Source organism: Brienomyrus brachyistius, chromosome 15 (assembly GCF_023856365.1).
Source record: "Brienomyrus brachyistius isolate T26 chromosome 15, BBRACH_0.4, whole genome shotgun sequence".
In the NCBI taxonomy this organism is placed as follows: domain Eukaryota; kingdom Metazoa; phylum Chordata; class Actinopteri; order Osteoglossiformes; family Mormyridae; genus Brienomyrus; species Brienomyrus brachyistius.
This window is the reverse complement of record NC_064547.1, coordinates 13,341,113-13,363,600: the sequence shown is the minus strand read 5'-3', so window position 1 is coordinate 13,363,600 and position 22,488 is coordinate 13,341,113. Positions and strand designations below refer to the sequence as shown.

Below are 22,488 nucleotides of genomic sequence, written 5' to 3'. Positions count from 1 at the left end.
TCCAGAATATGGTGATCACCCAGCAGATGGCAGCATTCGCCCTAGATATGAAGCCTGCAGACATGTACTTTGCCAGCAGTGGTAATTAAATCTTGGTGAGTATTTGGTATATTTTCCTTTGGATTGTTACAATCGTCAACTTTTTACAATGTCACATGAAATAAGGAATGTAAGTAGCAAAACCTTTAGCACAATTTTATTACATTTTCATGTAAACATTGAACTAAAGCACCATATAATCAGAGGTAACGGGTGAATAGTTCAATTTGGAAGAATCTAAAGTTTCATGACCCTTAAAAGCACGTTCTAGCAAATCTTCAAGTGTAGAAACTGCAGATTGTTGCTTTGACATGATTTCATTGGTTAGTCAGGTAGTATTTCATTTAGAGCTACTTTATATAAACCACAAAAAATAAATAGGGATTTGTTTTGTATATTATGATCTAAACATTTGTTCAATTTCTTTGGCTTTTATACACAAACAGCAACACAAATAGACTATTTTACCCTGCAGTCCTAATTTTCCAGTGCAATGCTAGATTGCTCTAAATTTCAGCATGACAGGAAATATTCTCATGTAGGAATTTATCCATTACCCTTTGTTCTTCCGAAGTTAGACATTCAAACCTGTTAAGTTCACACGCAACAAACACCCAATACTTTGTGGCATAAGTGATACAGCAAATTGTGCTTAAGCACTCAATACAATACATAATCTAGCTTTGACTTATGAAATATATCACACCCTGACGATCAACAGTGTCCAGCACCTTGCTTAGTTAAGTCTGCCACTTGGGTATGTTAAGTAGCAATCTATACCAATTTTATTTAAAATGCATCTCAGTAGCAGTGGCTGTCAAACATGTTCTACACCTAACACAAACTTCAGAATTATTTGCATTACTGCAAACCACAAGGAACAACAGATTAAACCGAATACTGTTTCCAACGTTTTCCATTATAAACCACCAAGTTATCTTGTGGGTATTTAAAATCTGGTATCAAAAATGAAAGGAATGCATGAGACTTTCAAATCTTCCTGAAGAATAAAGGTGTTTTGGAGGAGGTAGCTGGTCTCAGGGTATCTCCATCTCTCTCTCGATACCCACATACTTCAGGGCGTCGGCTTGACTGTACCTTAAAGGGTAGTAAAGGACATCGGAAAGGCAGCTTTACGTACTTGCGTACTTTGATATTAAAATCACACACCCCACATTCTGTTCTCCACCAATAACATTCTACAGATTAATATTCCACTGCTATTTTTAAGCACTAGAGAAACTCTGCTTACCTGTAATCAAAGAACAGCTCCTCGCCAGTATGCATGGCTCTCTTGGCAAATATGCCTATTCTGTGATCGCCGTTGACCATCATGACTGCAGTAAAGAGGAGGGATTCCTGTTGTTAAACACTGGAGTGCTAACCCTGACTTCACTCATAATTATAAATCACCTTACCTTTTGCATAGCAGTTGGGATTCACGGAATGATTGGCAAACCTGATTTTGTTGCCTTTCCGCGTTGCATCCACGACGAAGTCTGAAAAGGGAGTGAAGGAGCGTGGTGTCACTCTGAGGAGACCAGTAGCTACTGGGGATGGGCAGGGATGTGAATGGGACGGTTACCATTGTTAAGATTGAACAAGAAGCTGCACATATACTTGTCGTACACCTTTCCTCGGCGGTCAGCCTCATCCTGGGAGATTATCTGCATGTTCCACACAAATTTGACAGTCAGGAAATGCAGAATCAAGTATGTTGCCACACATTTGCCTCCTGCAAGCGTTCAAGGACTATCACACACATACTGAACCGGTAAGTACTTGAAGGCATCTAGTGCTATCCTTGTCACCAGAAAATTGCTTTTGGGAGCCTCCTCTCCAATCACAGACACCAACTGACCTCTCCACAGTACTCAGAGATGAACTCGTTCTTCTGCACTGGTTCCTTGATGAAAATGCCCCAGCCAGCCACGTCAGACGGGGCCATCAGCAAGTGCTGGTGGAGTGGGGTGGAATGATGTCAATTCCCAGAAGCCCATAGGGTGTTTCAACACAAAATCAGGCCGATGATAAATTAGAGACAGACCTTTTTGGCACCCCTCTGAATGCTGCAGTTCTTGCAGGAGACATTCTTACTGTCCCAGTGCTCAGCAGCACCGCAGGTGAGGCACAGGTCGGGGTCGCATTCGCGGACGGCCAGGTAGCAGGGGCACTGCTTGGTGTTGCACTGCGCCTTGCAGCGGCAACCTGGGAAGCGGTTCTGACCTGTGGTGTCAGGCAATTGCAGAGTAGCTGACATACCCTTAAGGTTACACCTTACTCAGGGTGGGTCTTGGAAGGCCGGCCGCATACTCACACTCTGAGCTGCACTGGCAGAACTTCTCACAGAAGTTCTGCGAAGTGACACAGGGGCACGAGCTGTCACACGGCCGGCGAGGATGGTCGCAAGGCTGGTAGTTATACACATGGTTTGAGGAACCATCTTGTGGGGGGGGGGGGGGGGGATTGTCTGTTTAATCACACTGCTCAATAATATTACATATATATGAATATTTCAACAATATTACACATTCCCTGATTTTTAGTGTCCCTCCCCCAGCAACATGATTACATTTTTCTGAAAGAAATTATGCTGATCCCCAATATTACATACAGGGTATTACAATGGTGGTGTGGGGGCATTTTTCACCCAGGGTGGGCTGTCTTACTGCAAACCCCAAAGCTACTTTTACCATTCCCCTGTGCAGTTTCACTTTAGCAATGCCAGTTCTGTGCAACACGCACAAAGTAAAATAAATATTAAACAGATATTTTGGGGGTTAAAAAAAAAATCTGCAAACCTTTCTTCAGCTGGATTTTCCTACAATACGTGGCCCACAACCTACGCCACCACATACAAGAAAGAGGAAATGTACATCACTGTGCTTATTCAAAGAAACAGATGGAATCTAATTGGAACACAGTGACTGGCTTCTCAGTCTCCCCAGTGAAAAAAAATTAAAGACCCACAATATTAGAAAGAATGAGTCTTGCCTGTGTTTTCTTTTCTTCTTCCTGGGTGGAGTGTCCACATCATCTATGGGAGCACGTGCAATGATACTGGACTCTTTGACCCTGAATTCATACACCTGAAAGGTATGAGCAGGAAGATGCACCCAAGACCTTATGCTAAAGAAGATCTAAACGCACTGTATAGCCTTAACACAAAGCATTGAAGAGTTTTATTGAAAACAAAGATAACACAATATGCAAGACAACATGCATGAAATGTTTATGACCCATAACCCAACTTAAAGCTGAAGACTATTAGCCCCCTTTAAACTGGTTAACCTTTTATGATTAGTTGGAGGGTAGCAACCATATCTTTAAAAAAAATAAAATAAAATAATAATAATAATAATATTGAGCTGGATAAAGGCCTTCTACCACGCGAAGCAGACTTCAAAGCACCATCTGCTGGCCTGTGTTGCCCAGCGGCCCACCTGTCTGCAGGTCTTGGAGCCGATGAGCTTGGCGATGGCACAGAAGTTGTCGTAGTAGGTGCCGATGAGCACCCTGAATAGGGAGGCCTCGGCGCCACTCCACTCCTTGGGCTCCGCTGGCTCAGAGTTCACCTTCAGCTTCACGGGAGTCTGCAAGCAGGAGTTGGCCTCTGGCACCCCAGGGAGAAACAGGCACTCAGTCTCAGAAAGTTGCTCCTTCATGGTGCTGGAACCAGCTGGCTCCTTCGGGCTGGTCCACTTACCCGAGGAGTTAGTGGTCTCGTCCTTGTCCTCCTCGTCCTTGTCATTGACGTCACCATTGCCAGCCTCGTGGTCGCTGTCCGTGTCTTTGGTCTCTGCACTAACGGTGGGGGTACTGGGCCGGCTGCCATTGCTGCTGTTGGCAACCCTGCCCCGCCGGCGCCCCCCTGCACGCTTGGACGGCGTCTTGGCCCTATCTGGCACCAGGCTGGCCGGGCACTCTCGCATCGTACTGTCCTGCAACGGCCCGAGCGTCAGGGGGCTGGAAGCCAGGCTTCACGCTCCTCGTTATCTATGTTTTCGTGGCACCATTTCAGTCTCTGAAGCCATAACATCTTTCAGACTCAAAGGCACGTGAAGTCTGCAAATCGCTTCTGCGGGTTAGGTGCCTGGCTAAGCTACAACAATCGACTTGTGTGCTTGTCTCTATTAAAGAAACCCTTAAGTCCCCATTATGAAGACACTTATTTTCACCTTTTCCCCCGCTTTCTTCCTTTACGGTGAACACCGCAATGGCATTTATGGCTAAGCTATTTGCGGACTCCGCTATCAGAATCAGCACATGAATATACTCACATCTTCAAAGTTTTAGCCGGTTTACAGGCCAAAATACCACACACACACAAGGAAACCAAAACCGCACTCTTAGGAGTATCTGAAAAATGAAAGTAATTAAAGAACTGCTGAAGTTCTATTGCATGTTTTATAGCTGTAGGCGGGGCTGTTCTGATAAGCCTCCATGACAGCACTTTTGAAACACATATAGCAATTATTCAACCTAATGACCTTAATTGTCAGAAAGTCACTGACCACCAGCTTACATAGGTGATACAAGAGAAATCTTGCCTGTACATGTCTGTACAAGCTAACGTTAGAACACGCCTTTGATATCCACATTACTGCATATATGAAATACTTACCTGTATGAGGTACATGTAGCAGTTGTGGCCACAGGGTTTGCTGTCTGTCAAGTTCTCTGTGTTCTTACACTTGTATGTGTTTGGAGTTGCATGGAAAGCTAGACAGACAAGCAGCAGCAGTGATTTAGATGGCTTGCGACTTCCTGCAATCCACAACATTTCAGTGTTTGGCCCCAGTTCCCTAACTGCTACTAGCTTCTCTGAAAAAACCATAACATTGTCCAAGACTAATAAGCAGTATCCTGTAAAAAAAGACATTCAATAAGGTATGATAAGATGCTGAGGGAGGGAGGGAGGGAGTGGGGCTGCAAAGCCAGCTGGCTTTACACCCCAGAGGTGCCCCCAACACCATCACAGGAGTATATTTACTTTCCATTGCTGTCTTCTAAATTTTTTCTGGCACTCTCCCATTCACTTCTGTACAACATCCACTGCTAGCTTCCTTAAACTGCCGCTCTTGGTAAAGCTCTATTAAATGCATTACAACAGAAGTGCAGATATAGTTCAAGCCTGAAAATTTCTGTTCCTTGCATATTCATTTACAAGGAGTGTCAGTAAAGATTGTGTGCCTCAGAGGGTTAGGCCTTTGTGCCTGTAATCGGAAGGTCGCCGGTTTGAGCAAGGCCTTTACCTGCCTGATATGCCCAGGGGATGCCAGACAACCAGCCCGACCCTGTTCTCCAAACCTAAGCTTTGCTCTCAACTGCCTATGTGTGTATGTCTCAAAGGAGAGAAGATGGGCTATACAAAAACTAAACTCCAGTGTTCCTGTACTCGTACTTGTGCAAATGGCGGGAAAAAAAATTAAGTGATGTTTATTACTGTACCTGTGATTCCCTCAAGTTACTAGCACACGATTATGATGCCTGAATATTACTGTCAGGAGCAAGATTTCACATAAGTCGATGCTCATTTGTATGTTCATGCCCACTCTCACTGTATAACGATGCATGTAAACGCACAGAGAACCTGTAAGCCTGGACAAAAAGGGATCGTCACAGATGAGTAAACGTGAACACGAGGCAACGCGAGGCCAGGACTCACGGTGCAAGAAGCAGTCGTACTTGAAACAGCGTCGGCAGAAGAGGGTGTGGAAGGAGTGCAGGCTCTCCTCCCGCTGTACAGAGCGGGCGTTGGGCCCGTCGATGTTGGGGGTGCACTCCGGGGGCAGCGTCCCAGGAAGCTGTTGCTCCGTCAGCTCCTTGTACCTGTGCGATAAAACGTCACACAAAACGTCACAACTAATGCTGATCACGTAACCAACTGTAGAGCTGAAAACAGAGGAGAAAACTATAGCAACAAATGTAAACTATGAGCTCACCAAAATCTGTAATGCCTATCTCATTAGTTACACACCCTTATTAACAGCCCTATTTACAGATGGGGAAGCTGATGGTAAGAAATCGCAAATGATCAAATATTGAAAAAATGGGGCGGCATGGTGGTGCAGTGGTTAGCACTGTTGCCTCACACCTCTGGGACCCGGGTTCGAGTCTCCGCCTGGGTGACACGTGTGTGGAGTTTGCATGTCATCGTGGGGCTTCCTCCAGGTACTCCGGTTTCACGCCCACAGTCCAAAGACATGCTGAGGCTAATTGGAGTTGCTAAATTGCCTGTAGGTGCGCATGGTGTGTGAGTGTGCCCTGCGATTGGCTGGTCCCCCATCCTGGGTTGTTCCCTGCCTCGTGCCCATTGCTTCCGGGATAGGCTCCGGACCCCACGCGACCCAGTAGGATGAGCGGTTTGGAAAATGGATGGATGGAATATCGAAAAACATCCATCCGTCAAAATTATTTACTTCTCTTTGAGTTCCTCTGGTGATCCCTTGTCTGGAAACACGGAAGAGATGGCTTCAAATATCTTATCGGAAGGGAATTTTTTAGAACATTCAGTGCCTGTCAAAGAATAGAGAAATACAAAAGCTGACACAGAAGCCTGAAAGTTCCAACTGAGAAAACAGCTGAAAAAACATCAAGATTACACATGCAGCAAAAGACATACCATCCGAGCTGTTCAGCTGGCCCTTTCTGGGATCATCCTCATCCTTGCCTTCACTAAGGTCCATCTTCTCCAGTTTGTACTCATGCTGGTCTTCCTCTTCATCCTCATTGTCACTATGCTGATTGAGAGCAGTGACCAGCTCTACAAATATCTCATCATTGATGAAACCACATTCTTTACCACCAACCAAGGGTGAGGGAGGGAAAAATTCACAGTATTATTTCAACCCCCAAGAGCTTAAGATGTTTTAAGGTCATGTGACAGTAAGATGCCTCATTGTGTCAGAGATCCTCACCTCGATCTCCATGGACTTTGCCATCATAGTTTTTAATAAGCTCTTCAATGAAGGTGCCATCCTGGTCTAGGACTTCGTCCCCCATGTAGGGAATGTTATGCAAAACAGTCTCGTCCTCAACCTGCAGAAACCATTTGCCAGCTTCATCGAGTTTTCTATAATAATTTATAAAAAGCTATAATTCTATAAATCACTAAATGGAGCAGGTTTTTACATTTTCCCATTGTAACATGCAATAATTTAAGCACAAATTTGCAGTAAATTTCTGAAAGGGATTAATCAAGCCTTAAATACACTTAAAAGACACTAGACTTAGTTTTCAACTTCTCTAAAGCTAAGAACTAAAACACTTCAAACCTCGGTCACAGACTATAAACCCAATTCTTAATGCAAAATCAAATGCAAAGGAATATCGAAAAGCGTGAGACAATTGTTCTCGTTACCATGAAATTGTGCTGAAGAGGGGACCAGGAATACATCACAGGTATGGACGCCACTGCATTGAGAGTCTTGAGGGGTATAACTTGTCTGGAGAACTCTGAAAAGCCGCTGTCCACGGTACACTGCACACCCAAAGGGAACACGTGCCTTTACCATTTTGTAATATGGAAGCACGTGAACATTGTCATGGAACTTAATGGTAATCAATCATGCGAGCGATTATGAAAGCACTACATTTTCAAAGCATAAAACACACACATAAAATACGACGTGCAATTACATCAGAGTTAAAAGCTCAATAGACTCCACATCAAAAAGTCAAAGCCTACTTCTGCAAGATATATATTTTTTATCTGAACTTTCTGTGCAAAAGTGTGAGATTTCTCGCACAAAGAATCTTATCCTCTGACTCCCAGGAAAATAGCCCATATATTGTGGTCACAGGTGTCAATACTCCACAAACTGTTCTCACCAAAGCACATAAACAAGATAACTGGTTTAGTAGCCAACAGCACATGGATCAAACAGCAAGTTAAAAACTATGCTGCAGACCTGCAAATACTATAGCAAGAAGCACTAGAGTGTTTGATTTCTTTAAGGCATTAAGGCATGTGGGCCACTATTTCATATTAATGCAAAGGGAGCATTTAATACCGTATTTTCAGCTGACATAGAAGTTCGTAGAAATTCCAAAAGCAGTCTTAAAAGGTACAGGTTTATGGCAATAAAAAATGCATTTCAGTACATGTAGACCTAACAGAGTCATACACCATTTGGCTATAAACATGATGGACAATAATCATCATTATATGCTTAGTTCATAAAATGTGAGTGAAAGAATGCTTATCAATGCTACTTCATTCAATTCAATTCAATTTTATTTATATAGTGCTTTTAACAGTCATTTGTGACAATCACTTTACATTTAACTGGCCAGAACCCCACCAAGCAAGCCAGAGGCGACAGTGGCAAGGAAAAACTCCTTCTAGCAGGAAGATCAATATTTAAATAAGAAATGATTATATTGGCATTTAGTTAAGGTTTGGCCAGGCTGATGGGCGGGGCCAGGGAATGCCAAGGTTCCTGAGAATGCGAGTGCTGACCTCTCTGGTCCCACGGAGGGAGCTCACGGACGTCATGATGCGCACTGGCTGTATCCGGCGTGTCTTCCACTCCTGGTTTAGGATATCGGTGCGCTGCAGGATCTTCTGCCTATTGGAGTTAAACATGCTCTGTAGAGGGATGGGGGGGATAAAGGGTGTCAAGCCTATCTGGTCAACATTTATTCAACCCGTTATTTGGCAGTAAAATCCCAGTCGGAAGGAGCAGTAGCAAAAATATCAAAACTGTAAGTAAAACAAAGACTAGAGTGAAGCCCACTGGCAGCAGGTATCCAAAAGCAGATTCTGGGACCTGACCAGCTGACCCACCTTGATCTCATCGGCTCTGCGGAACCTCTTGAGCTGGCGGAGCCTCATGTACACAGACTTGACTCGCTTTCTCCAGCACACGGGGCCTTTCTCTGATCGCTTACCAGTCAAGCCCATGGTCAACCTGCGGGCCGGGGGAGTAAATGAAAAACAAAAGCACTCAAAGAAAAACAAAAGACTGACTGTGGATGAAGCAGGAAACTACTAGACAAGCACAAAGAAACACCATCTGAGGCTGCATTTTCTTGATTTTCTGTTTTAAAGCTCTTGAGTAACGAGAATAAAATCCCAGAGATTTTAAAGAGCTATTAAAGACAGCTGGCACAAAAAAGTGCTACTTCTACTGCTTTTATGCATTTATTCATAATTCACCACAATCATAAATCATTATTACTATTACTGTATTACGAATTCCTGGACTTTTTAAACAATTAGCTCACTTGCAAGTCACACAGGAACCTCTATGATAATGAGTTGACAAACACTTGAGATTTCCAACAAACACTAGAGATTTGTAGTGGCAAATTTCTTAAAACCAAACCAATAGAAGTTCACTACTTAATGTATCAAAAGATAAGCACTTCAATGTACAATTAAAATACCAAAGAGGATTTTCATTTTTTCCTTTTAAATATTTAAGATAGTTTGTCCATTAATGTTTTGGATAAAATCACAAGTGTCTCCTTCTAAAAAGACACACAACATTAGATGGTAGGCTCTAATTGAATATCAAGAGCTTTTGAGGTACACTACACAACAGTAATCACAGGATTCTGTTCAGTCAACATACAACAAACATTGACTTGAGCAGACCTAAAGAAGGCCATTCTTGTAAATCCTGACCACAAAAACTCTGCATTTAATAAAAGATCAATATATATATATATATATATATATATATATATATATATATATATATATATATATATATGTGTGTGTGTGTGTGTGTGTGTGTGTGTAAAATGCATTATAAAAATTTGTTAAGGGGGGCAACACTGTGGGGATGAAACTCAGAAGACTGGAGGTTCAGATCCCACAGTCAGCAGAGTGATCCCACTATGAGCAAGACCCCTATGCACAATATAGTATAACCTCGGATTGCAAGTAACTTGATTTGCGAGTGTTTTAAAAGACGAGAAAAATTTTTAAATAAATTTTAACTTGATAAACAAGCAAGGACTTGCAATACGAGTATTATGTATATGCTGAACGTCGCATAATCACAACTGAGCCGATGGTTCTTCTCTCTCTCTGTCTCTCTATCTCTGTCTGTCTGTGGGATTGTGGGTAATCGTTTCCCATGCTTGGTTTCAGTCAGCGTGCCATCTCTCATATAGTCAAAATTTAGTAGAGAAGCACCACCCAAATAAGGGCATAGCAGTGCGAGCGATGAATCTGTTTAACAATGCAATGTCCACATTTCCGCAAGGCAAAAGCAGCTGTCGTTGGATAGGTTCCTTGTTAGTCGCACAAAAACAAAACAAAAAGATTTCAGTGAACCAACAAATAGCAGTGATTCCGTTATAGTGAATGTCATTATACAAAATAACCCTGCTCTTCTCTTCTCTCTCATCTCCCTCACATCAACCACGATTCTTTTCAAAGGTAAAGTGCAGCTTAATTTGTTTTATGTATTTTTGCTTTATATTTTGTATTAATCATTTTTATATGAATATTTATGAGTTGTGGAACGAATCATCTGAGTTTCCATTATTTCTAATGGGAAAATTTGCTTCGATATACGAGTGCTTTAGATTACAAGCACGTTTCCGGAACAAATTATACTCACAATACGAGGTTTTACTGCATCTCTAGGGACTGGCTGACCTTACTGTCTCCGCTAAACCAATTTCATGGGGCAGCCTTCTGGAATGGTTTTCCAGCTGTCCTGAAGGAGGTCCCACATATATGCTGAGCACACTTTGGCCGCATTTCCTTCACTCTCTGGTCAAACTCCTCCAAAACCATCTCTAATGGGTTTAGGTCAGGTGACCAGTCCATGTGATGCAACTTGGCTTGGTGTGATTAGTACTAAACACACACACACACACACACACACACACACACACACACACACACACACACACACACACACACACACACACACTATTTCCTGTAACCCCATCCATTCACCCATCTCTTGTCCTATTCAGGGTTGCGGGAGGTCCTGCATACCTACGGGCAATTTGGTAACTCCAATTAACCTGTTTTTGGACTGTGAGGGGGGAAAAAGAGAGAACCTGGAGGAAACCAAACAATGACATGGGTAGAACCAGCAAACTCCACACATGGAGTCATGACAGAGACTTAAACCCTGGCAACAGTTATAACCATTGCACCATGCCATACATTTGTGCATTTTGCAAACAACATACTTTAACACGAATATGAAAGAATGCTGGTGTTTTGGAGCAGCTGGAAAAAGTATTCAGAAAATGTGTACTCACATCTCTAGCAAAACCCACCAATTAACTGTCTGCACAAATCTAATGCCAGATGCCACCGCAGACGAAGCCATAATCATTAATACACTTTAAAAAACTAGAGGTGTAAACATCATTACGAAATGCAATCTGCCCGTTTTGAAGTTTCTTGCAAAGATATTTGCATGGCATGCAGACAAGGACACTGACCTAGCAGCTTGTGATATGCAGAGGACAAAATGTGGAGCATCTGATCCGACTGGCTAGCAGAAGACCTTCTTCAGGTTATCAGATCTTTACTTTTCCAGTGAAACGCTTATTACTCTGCAGCAATTCAAAGGACATTTCTACTTAATGAGCATCATTACATTCCTTCACAGCTTTTATACCGGAACTACTCTCAGGCAGGTCATGGAACCACAATATGGAGTGGGAGGCCCAGAAATACAAATAAATAAATAAATACAGAGTGTGATTGCAGGAGAGGTAAATATTGAGAATCAGAAATTATTAAAACTACTTTTTATTATTGAAAAGATTTTTGCAGACTTTTGCAAATAAGCTTCTTTAAATATAAATAGTTTACAACCATCAAAAGAGCAAAGCAACTCCAGCAGATTTTAACAGACAAAGAAAAATCACCACCCATTACACTGCAAAAATTACTTTTTGCAAGAAGCCAAAGTTCTGAAACAGCCATGAGCTTTTCCACTGCAGGATTTCAGCAAGCTAAGCAAGCATGTCAAGAGCAGGGAAAAGATGGCTCTCAAGACCAGCAGCCAGCTAAAAGACCAGCAATACATGTTACTGGAAATAATGTTCATTGCAGCATACAATGGAAGCATCTACCCTGGAAAGATTACTGCCTTTAAATTTAATTGTATACCACATACTGACAGATCTAATTAGCACTTAGCAGCTTATTTGTTTTGGTTATCTAGTAGTATAGATTTTATATTTGGGTTCTTGGATGATGTCCTGGGATTAATCAGAGTCATGTCCCACAAAGCGGCTCAGCATACACGTACCATTTGAAAATGAAAAAAGCATTTCGGACATGAAGGAAATACATTTAAATATTCCTTTATTATCTGCAAACAATGTATCCAAAATCATTCGTATCCTAAACTAATTGAATATTTATTTGAAAACAATATTAAATGTGATTTAGAGTGCAAGTGCAACAAGGTTGAAATTCTGAACACAATTTGAGTTGTTCTTTTGTCATGTGTCAAAAATATTTTCCATTAGTTGGTTCTTACGGTTAATGAGTACACATAAAAGTTAATTTTCAGCAAAATATAAATTGTATAAAATAAAGCAGTTACAACTCACTGGAAAATTCTTCAAAAACGGAGCAACAGAAAACTTAAAGGTGCCATGTCGTCGAAGAAACATGCACTGGAATTCAAAGTATTGTTGTTGCAAAATACAGTGAAAAAGTCTTCAAATTGAGTCGGCAAAGACTTTCATATATGACAAATGTCGTCATATACGTAGTCGTATACGTATGGCGATTTAGGCTCAATTTATACACGGGAAAATATAGAAAGCAGATATTTCAAATACTTCCAGTTTGATTCATGTACAAATTGCAATTTACCAACTTCAAGCATATGTAGTTAAGGATATTGTACACATGTACGGTTAGTACAAGAACAGAATCACAAACTTTATCGAACAAAACTGTCAATAATGCGGAATGGTCCGTTTTAATGTTAAACGTGTTAATCCGCCGAATCCTGAAATCATTATTCAAACTATATTTTAACTTTATTTTTTAATCCCCTTAATTAACTTATAAATGAGCTGTCGTTTAACTGGCATAGAGACGTGACAGTTGCAGACACAGTCCTGTCGGAAGATTAAAAAAAATGACTAGCCAAATACCGGGTAATTGAGCCGATTCCGACAATGTAACAGCCACACAATTTTAACTTACAATTTCTTATAAATTGAGACGAATTCACTGAGACAATTTTCAACATTTCCGCGAAAATACAGCCCCCGACAAATACTGAGCAATTAAGTTGTACAAAAGTTGGAAATATTAAACCATCAGAACACGTGTCTCGGCATTCGATTAAAAACGAAAAGATGACTAGATCAAGTCAGTCAGTAGCAGTTCCTGAAGCCAGATTATCACCAGTGGATAACTACACGAAAGTGAACGGAATTTAAGGAAGAAAAAAAAACAGCCCCCTACAGGTGGCTATCTTGCCAGGTAAATCCGTGTTAACTAACAATTAACCTTCCAGGTGACCAGGCTAACAAGTCGCACTGAAACAACTTCGAATATTTCAACAGAAGCGGGACGCGCCAACTGAGGAGGCGGAATTCCCTACCTGTGATGGAGAACCTCCAGTCCACATCAACTGGACCAAAGCGGCACCAACACCCAACCGACAGTTTAGGGCGAGCAGGGGAGGGCGGCAGACTACTGTCGATGTCCCGAGCGTCCCTCAACTGCGATACCGGCAAACTGGTAATGGCACCGCAAGGGCGCTTCTACTATCGCCGCTACTTTTTAAATGAGCGGACAATTATATATATTTCGTGTTTTCTTCCACAGAAGTCCTAAATCTCCAGATTAAGCCGCTGTTCGTGTCGCTTTAAGCGGCACCCGAGCTGAACATTTCCGCTCCGACTACTCACTTGACTCGCTCTCTACCCTCTTCCTCACTCAATATCCGCCTTGCACTTAGTGGGGGGAGACTGCAGCCCTAACGAGCGCCAAACACATCGTCCAATCACAGAGCTCGGAATTCCCGTGTCTCAGTGTCACGATGTATAATTGGTTTGGGTCCGTTTCCGAGTTATCCAATCATACGCAACTGCGCGCTGTGCGCCCCGGAGTGGAGACATGTGGAGAATTTTGTCTTTGTTCCTATTTGATGTGACTTTAGATAATAGAAGTAACAGGCGTAAGAGAATGTGCCTACTTGCCATTTCCGCGAATTAGTTGTTCACGTTTATTTGAATAGTACCTATTCCAGGTAAGATATTGATGTAAATGCAGGGCAGCAATGACTAAGTTACCCGATGCTATGTGAATTCGCCAGTATGTGTAATATTTGACTAGAAGCAGGTACTCCGTGTCCTTCGTTAACGGTGAATATCGTACAGTCTGAGTCAGAGATACATCAAATTTTGCTTGTCACGATGTGACCTTGCTGAAATGAAGGTGTCTGTCTAATCCACAGGTTTTCGAAACGCAAACGACTGATATAATCGAAGTGGTTGTTAAATAGCTACGATGTAATAGTTCACTCTGTCATACAGCTCACAAAGTTTTAGATTTTTGAACAACTTGGTTCATTGACAAACATGATGAAATATGGCTGTTATTCCTTAATCTATTATCTTAACTTTATCAGTGAAATATGAAAGTCATTACATACGAAAATAGCCGACAGTCCAATCTACGTACACGCTTGCTGTCACGGGCTGGTTTTGAATACTATGCATTGGCCATGAAAACAGCAGGTGGGCCCTAGGACTTGAACCTGCGTACTGTATGTCAAATGCCATATGGTACTCACTGTCTGTTTTTGTTCGTTCATTTTGCGTCTTAAGTTTTGAAATCACGGTAAAATATAAATATGGAATTTAACGTAATGTTAAAAATGACATGATCGACGATCTAAAACACAAAATAATTAAAATAGCAATTAACATGTAGATACACGCGGAAATTGCAACCCGCTTCCGATCATGCTCATAAAAAATGCCGCTGATAAACATCCTGATTCCATAAAACGCTAATAAAATTCCAATATTTCTTAATATTACAAATGTTCCCCTTGGAATGTGTATTTTAGGTTTTAATGTACTTAAAAATAGTTTATTGTTAAATAATTTACCGTGGTTGAAAAAGCCCACTTAATGAATTCGTTTAATAATATGTTTACGTGTTACTGTACATCATTTGCGTTGTTTAATGTGAAAACACCTTCAAAAATCTATTACTATACTTGTTACGGAAATATAATAGAAGACAGAATTGCAGTTTTTTAATAAAGAAAGAAAAAGCTGGATTCAGCCGTGTTTATTTTATGTAATACCAAATGTATTAGCAATTTCGTCTGAATTTTCCGAAAAAAAATAAGTTTTACTATTACTTTAGAAATGTACTCGATTTTCTTAAAAAAACGTTACGAATGTGTAACTAGAGCCACTTAGTGGTAACTGGTAGTATTGCACTTACAAGTTATGATTAATAAACGAAAACGTTAAATTATAGGCTTTGTGTCGATGATCGCTGTACTGGACTTTTATCTTCATAAGTATTACCTACAATATTGTTCCGAATTACATTTGATTATGTAATCAATTGCTTTAACGCTGTGATTTATTTTGATAACCCAATTTAGTGTATGCAGAATAAACGATTATTTATTGAAATACTGAATTCGTCTAATCATTGCTTTGTTTCTGTTTCTTTTGTAACCGTTTGACAAAAGAATGTTTGCATTGTTAAATCGACATCCTGCGATTGGCTGTATTTGTGATATCCCGTCATGCACTAGTAAACATATTTGATATAAAATATAGTAGCATTATTTTCCAAAAACCGTTATGAGAAGCTCTGTTAATTCCGAGGTTTTTTAAATTCCCACGAAGACAAAAATATTGTTGGTTTTACTTCATTGTATTATTATACACCGTAAATAAACAATATAAGACACTTATGGGGTTATATATACATATGAATGATGCTTACTTTTCTGGCTGGTCCGATTGTAGTGGGTTTATGCAATTGATATTTCTCAGTCAGTTAACTTAACTCCCTGTTTGTTTCCCCTTTCCCACTCACTACACAATTTGACTAGTCTTTTAATCCATCCAACCGTTTGAAATCTTAGCAACTACCAATGCTATGTGGGGGAAAAGACGACTGCTTTTATGAAAATTAAAAAAATCTTCCTATACTTGTTATATTTCAAACATTTTTAAATGCCAGTACGACAAACTGTCCTTTTGTGGTTTTATTGTCAAGTGCCACGCTGGTTATCAACACCGGCACAGCGAAATCACGAGCAGTTCCCATAATGCATCTCGCTCCGCGAATGCGCTAACTTTAGTATTAGCGACGAAAAATAAATAACATTATCACAATAAAACTGCTTTAAAGGTGATAATCGGGTAAGTCGGAGTGTAAGTGCTGAAATGTTCTAGCTTTATACCAAATAATACTTGGCTACCCATGGAGGGAACAAGCTGTTTATCTAAGGGAGTTATATATATCAGCGGGCCATGTTGTTTTCGGTCGGTCCGAAGGTAGTGAGCATTCACAATTGATTGCTACAGTCAGTTACAGAAATCCTCGTTTCTTCTCTCCCCTCGTTCACTACTGGCTTTGACCGGCCTTTTGCTTACTATGATTTCAGTGTCCAGGTTGCATATACGCTAATTCAAATAAATGCAGTTCCTGACGACCTGTGTGAATAAAGGTTTGTGGCAGGCAGTGTGATTCATTAATTCAAGGTGAATATTTTTCGTAAGCTGTATGGTGTAGTGTAGGTAAATCGTCTAAAATGTATAGTTACTAAATCACCTGATAATTATGAATTACAAGAAATGAAGGGAAAGTGAATTTATGTGTAGTATATCTTCCCATTTCTTAGTAATTCCTGCTTTGATCAAATAGGACAATGTGACAAATAAATTGCGATCCTTATATCAAACATATTTAGAAATCCATCCATCCATCCATCCATTTTCCAAACCGCGTATCCTACTGGGTCGCGGGTATTTAGAAATCATCCATCCATCCATCCATTTTCCAAACCGCTTATCCTACTGGGTCGCGGGTATTTAGAAATCATGTTTATTTAATATCAGCTTTAGGCAGTGTCTCTTGCATTATTGACCTTTAATTAGCTGAAGAACGTAAACATCGGTTTCTTTGTCACCTTTACAGAATAGTTGGCCTTAAAAAATGTGAAAAAAATAGCTGTACACTTTGATAATTGCATTTCGGAATATTTATATCTTAGATCATTTTATTCTTCCACGTGCGATGGATTTCCGGGCCACTATTAATAACAACATAAAACCTCGACAATAAAGTTGTAACTTTGAAGAACAAAGTTGTAATTCGAGAATAAAATCATGGTTTATTATTTATGAATTTATTTTAATTCTAAATCATCAATAGCAGTTCTAAAGTAGATAGAGATTTACTGCCCAACAAATTTCACAAAATAACTGGGCGGAAAAACACTTATGTGGAACACTGAATATAATTTAATCAAATGTAGTCAACCAACCATTTTCCGGAACCGCTTGTAATATTCGGGGTCGTTGGGGGGGGCGGGGATTACGGGTGAAGCCTATCCCGGAGGCTACGGGCGCAAGGCAGTGAACAACCCCTCACAGGTCACACACACACACACACCAATCACTCACACAGGCACATCTATGGCCATTTTGGTAACTCCAGTTAACCTCAGTGTGTTTTTTGACTGAGGAGGGAAACCAGCGAACCCGGAAGAAACTGCAAATGTAGCCCATCCATGTTAATTTAATATGACCCACAAAACGAAGACTGATTCACATGTGCATAGAAGCGGTGGCCTGACGCTTCCAGTTATATTCCTTGGGAGGCTCGGCGTAAATTCTTTGTTAAATCAGCAGTATAAATCAGCCTTTAGATCTATCCATCTAACCATCTTTGTTTTCAGGAATTTCTTCCCCATTCATGGTCACTGATCTAAAGCAAATCCCTTTTAGTTTTTGAATTTCTTTGGTGGTATTGAATTATTTTACCTTGATATCTGACTTCATCTCAGTCCAAGCAGACTGCATATTTTGGGTACTTGGCACTGTAAAACTCTTCAAGGTTGCTGTGCTGGTCATTTGGCCTGCATGTCAATTATATAAAAATATAATACATTTAACAGCATCCTCAACGACCTCAAATTTCTGCACAGACCATTAATGGAAACATCCATCCATTTTCCAAACCACTTATCCTACTGGGTCATGGGGGGTCCGGAGCCTATTCCGGAAGCTATGGGCACGAGGCAGGAAACAACCCAGGATGGGGGGCCAGCCCATCGCAGGGCACACTCACACACCATTCACTCACACATGCACACCAACGGGCAATTTAGCAACTCCAATTAGACTCAGCATGTTTTTGGACTGTGGGGGGAAACCGGAGTACCCGGAGGAAACCCCACGACGACATGGGGAGAACATGCAAACTCCACACACATGTGGCCCAGGCGGAGACTCGAACCACCGTCTTTCATTTACACTGGAATTTGTGGATTCCATTAGAAATTGTGTAGATTTTGTCTATAATGGCTTTATTATAACATAAAATAAGCCTCACTTTAAGAGCTCGTAGTGATAGATTTTTGTCAAGGTCAAATAATTGTTTGAAATATTTAATTAATATGGAAATTTTCCTGCTTTTATTGACTTTGCATGTATTTGATGTGCTCACTATAGCAATGAATGCTTTTACAAATAGGAGTAAACTGTAACAATCCCTAGGAAGAGCAGACTACCAGTTATCAAATTAAGTTCTCCAGCACTGTCTTAATGCTTCTGATAAGCCAAGACTGTTCTGTAGGTCAATAAAATGACCCAGATTTTAGTTTTTTCTTCCTCCCCACGTTTGTACTGTACCCCCAGTGCTGATTGCCGGGCTCACGGGAGGGAGATTCATACAGGACAGCCAGTCTTCCTGCTGTGGACCAGGATCCCTCCTCCCGGCCTGGTCCCTGTCTGGTTTCTCATCAGGAGCTGCACTGATATTCCTTGTAGGCATCTGAGTGACACACAGTTTCCGATTCCCAGATGAACGGTGGGATTGTCTTATGTGGCTGGAAGGAGCAACTTGGCTCTGGGAACAACTTGTCCCCAAGAACATGGGAGGTATTCTGGGGACAGGCAGGGTCTCCATTAGCAGAAACAAAGTCTCCTGTCAGGATCATCTTCTGGCTTGGCTGCAATGTCTCGCAAGTGAGCTTTGATCTAAATAGATTAAACAAATTATTATGGTCGAAAGTAATACATTTACTCACCTAGTCTAATACATAATGGTCATAGGCCAGAAACAGTTATTTTAAATATTTAATGCATACATTTAATTGCAGTTTAATATTAAAAAGCTCATGAGATATATATTCCATACATTTACTATAAATGCATATTAATCTTCAAAAAACACTGATGAAATGTATCCCACAACGCAGCTGAAACTGTACCTGTGGTTGTACGGATCAGGCACGTTTTTGGATGACAGCAGCCAGTTGTCTATGCTAACAGATGATCTGGATGGAATCTCCCAAAGACAGGCTTTACTGGAAAGTCCATGCTACATTAAAACCGTTATTAAAGTTAATACAAACTACATGTTCATGTTAAATTTTACTTTGTAGAAATACATACACTCCTCACTTAAAGTACCTGTTAAATGACCAGCTCTCAGACCAGTCGATATTGTACACTGTACGAGAACTTTGGCCGTGGAAATGGCATTGCGGCCTCTCATCATCAAGCATCTCATCTCACATCACCCTTCTTAGTCTCAATATTGCTTCCACAGTTGCTCAGTATTCACTACACTAGCATTCGCAATCTCCAATTACCTGTATTTACAGTATGCAAACATAGGTAATGTATATTAGAGCTTATTTCCTCTATTCTGTTTATTGCAACATGCAGTACACTACCGTATAAACATTTATAAATATACTAAAAATGTTATAAATGGTGCAAAGATAACATTAAAACAACATCTAAAGATGCCTGACACAAACGCATTACAAGTACAGTGAGCTTGAACTATCGGTAAGGGGTGGCTCCACGCTTATCAACCAATTTGCTTTGTTGTTAAGTGAGGAGTGTCTGTATATGAAATAAGAATAGCAAGAGAACGCATTCATCAATAGATTGAGGTTTTGAAAATATCTGAAGGCTATAAAAGGTATAAAACTAGGAAAGAGAAGGTCCACACTCCCTACCTCACTTTCCAGGTGGTGGGGGTAGTAAGCCTGTGGTGTGGGAAGTCTCTCATTTTCCCCCAACGTCCATTCGTTGTTGGGTTGTACCTGTGGCAGGTCACATGTGAAGGCATCCAGTCGAAGTAGCAGCTCCTCCAGCAGGTCTTCAAACTCCTCCAGGTGAAAATTCTAAACACAAACAAAAATTTGCTAGACATAGCTACCCAGAAGCCCATAGGATCCCCTATTTCCTACCTGAAAATACAGCTGAAATACTTTGACACAAGCATCAAACAAAGTGCAGGAAGCTCTGTTAGATCCATGACATTTTTGCACGTAGAGTCTTCCTGTTAGATTTTATGAGTCTGGCCATTTCCCCGTGATCTCTCGCCTTAAGGTGTTTACACCCCTCAGAACTGAAAATCGTCTTTGTTTATCGCAGCATCCCCTGTAAACTCTAGCTGCTGTAGTGTGTGAAAATCCCAAGAGGGTGGCTGTTACTCAGATGCTGGAAGCACCACGTGTATCACCAACAAAAGTTCAACACATTCAAAATCACTTTCATTCTGACATTTTATTGAACAGTAACAGTAACCCTCAATCCTGTCTGCTTGCTTTTTGTATTGTGTTGCAACCACTTGATTCACTGCTTAGTAGCTTATTGGGATTAATGCGCAGGCGTACTTAATAAAGTAGCCTGAGTGTTTATCCCAAACAAATCGACATTTTCTGAGAATTTATGCAAATCCTAACTGCAGCTGCAGGGTGACTCCTGTACAGGCCTTGAAAATTCGATAGATATGGGAGAAGCTTAAGAAATTCTATATTTCGGACATGAAGTGTCAGATACATCACTCACATGCTGAAATTTAGGGTTACATTTCGTGGGAGAAACTTCTTTGTCTGTTTTGATTGAGGTACCCTTGAGTTAAATATTGCATTTGTGCAAGGTAAATTAAGCCAGATGTTCTGTTCTTCTAAGGAAGGACCCAAAATTCACGTGTCAGCTTTGAGTGAATTGAGCATGGGGATATTATTCTAAATGGTTAGTCAGAAGTAAATGACTAAATGTTGACTTCTGTTTAGTTGTCAGTGTAATACAACACTGCTTACCCTCTGCTGGGCGCTGTTATCTCTACTCCTTTGCTTGTGTCTACCAGCGAACATGAGAACTCTGTCCCAAATATAGGCTGCCATCTCAGGAAAGGGTATTGCATCTTTTGCTCTTGAGGAGAACTTCTTTGCAGCCTTTTCAAAGGATCTGAGAACTCCAATTATCTTTAATAATGATAAAAAAAGTTTTAAGCATGTACAAAGTACTTGAGTTGTCTTTTACTAAATACAGCATGAAAGCATGTGTTGAATAATATCAGAAAGAGCAGAAATATGAAGCATATGTTGAATAATATCAGAAAGCAGAAATAATTAAGCTTCGTTGTAGAGCAGATGGTACGATCATAGTTCAGCTCGACGGAAGCTTGGAGATTCATGGTGCTGGTTTTCCTTACCAGCGTTATCCAGACGATGAACATGACACAGAAGAAAGTACTGCGGTAGAACAGGAGGGAAGCAGCATGGGGGGGGTCCAACGTGGGCAGCTCATCTGGCAGACTGATGCCCATGCGGTGACCGAGGGGGGTGTTAAAGAAGCCAGTCACAGCAGTGAAGGACCCCCAAGTGGAAACCAAGAGCAGGTTACCCAGGCAGCCGAAGGCCGCGATGAGGATGGCTCCGGCCAGCTGCAAGCGTGGCAGGGACAAGTTAGTGCCATGGAAACTTCAGGACCGGGAGCGCAACATAACAGCGACCCAGGAGAGTAAGGCACGCCCAAAGCCTTAGCTGCCCCTGGCAGCAAGGAGGTATTTCATCACCAGAGGGGAGAAGAGGGTGCCAGCTGACAGCCGGAGAGTCGTCACGAACAGGGCCACCGCTCTGCTGGCAGGCAGCATGGAGACGCTCTTCACCAGGAGCAGGAAGACGATCACGGCCTGGAGGCTTCTGGTCAGCTGAAGACGGAGCAGAAAAAAGCCAGCAGCATTCAGCTTTATAGATGACGTCAACAACCGCTTTTGGCCATCTATTCAATGCATATAGTAAAAATACTTCACTCCATGTGCCTTGATTGTTTTGAATATAATCTACTCCCCGTCCATCCATCCTCTAATCTACTGCAGGCCTGTAGAGCACCTGGAGCCCATCCCAGGAAGCAGGCAGGAGCCCTGCATGGGATGCCAGTCTGCCGTAGGACACAGCTCAACACACGCAGTTATACAGC

The 22,488-nt window shown here is 41.3% G+C and overlaps 2 protein-coding genes across 4 annotated transcripts in view; both read right to left on the bottom strand.

The window, feature by feature from the left end:
- Positions 1 to 174: 174 nt before the first annotated feature.
- On the bottom strand, positions 175 to 16,201 carry ezh2 (enhancer of zeste 2 polycomb repressive complex 2 subunit). 3 transcript variants are annotated; one of them, XM_048977166.1, is made up of 20 exons: positions 15,977 to 16,201; positions 8,831 to 8,954; positions 8,504 to 8,632; positions 7,403 to 7,522; positions 6,960 to 7,080; positions 6,665 to 6,838; positions 6,462 to 6,558; positions 5,708 to 5,871; positions 4,664 to 4,761; positions 3,746 to 3,980; positions 3,483 to 3,652; positions 3,034 to 3,128; positions 2,841 to 2,881; positions 2,357 to 2,482; positions 2,087 to 2,265; positions 1,901 to 1,996; positions 1,625 to 1,706; positions 1,458 to 1,538; positions 1,292 to 1,376; positions 175 to 1,137 (listed from the first exon to the last, which is right to left on the bottom strand). In XM_048977166.1, exons 2-20 carry the CDS (start codon positions 8,945 to 8,947, stop codon positions 1,077 to 1,079), a joined length of 2,271 nt encoding a protein of 756 aa, XP_048833123.1. In that variant the 5' UTR covers positions 8,948 to 8,954; positions 15,977 to 16,201; the 3' UTR covers positions 175 to 1,076. The 3 variants fall into 3 exon arrangements, with proteins under 3 accessions (XP_048833123.1, XP_048833122.1, XP_048833124.1); XM_048977165.1 differs by lacking the exon at positions 15,977 to 16,201 and adding an exon at positions 13,599 to 13,955; XM_048977167.1 differs by lacking the exon at positions 15,977 to 16,201 and adding an exon at positions 13,909 to 13,955.
- A 1,348-nt stretch (positions 16,202 to 17,549) lies between these two features.
- LOC125709326 (polycystic kidney disease 1 like 1) overlaps positions 17,550 to 22,488 on the bottom strand; it is a 31,291-nt gene continuing 26,352 nt past the window's right edge. The window contains exons 49-54 of the mRNA XM_048977640.1: positions 22,085 to 22,219; positions 21,722 to 21,952; positions 21,327 to 21,491; positions 20,235 to 20,402; positions 19,476 to 19,585; positions 17,550 to 19,242 (exon numbers count right to left, since the gene is read on the bottom strand). Coding sequence (XP_048833597.1) covers positions 19,005 to 19,242; positions 19,476 to 19,585; positions 20,235 to 20,402; positions 21,327 to 21,491; positions 21,722 to 21,952; positions 22,085 to 22,219 — 1,047 coding nt within the window. The 3' untranslated portion in view covers positions 17,550 to 19,004. The remainder of the gene's footprint in view (positions 19,243 to 19,475; positions 19,586 to 20,234; positions 20,403 to 21,326; positions 21,492 to 21,721; positions 21,953 to 22,084; positions 22,220 to 22,488) is intronic.

Coding starts and splice junctions, on each gene's coding strand:
- ezh2 (XM_048977166.1), bottom strand. CDS start 8,947: ATGGGCTTGACTGGTAAGCGATCAGAGAAAGGCCCCGTGTGCTGGAGA. Junction 6,839..6,959: donor CAAAGTCCATGGAGATCGAG/GTGAGGATCTCT, acceptor TTGGTGGTAAAG/AATGTGGTTTCATCAATGAT. Junction 3,981..4,663: donor GCTACATGTACCTCATACAG/GTAAGTATTTCA, acceptor GGGCCGTTGCAG/GACAGTACGATGCGAGAGTG.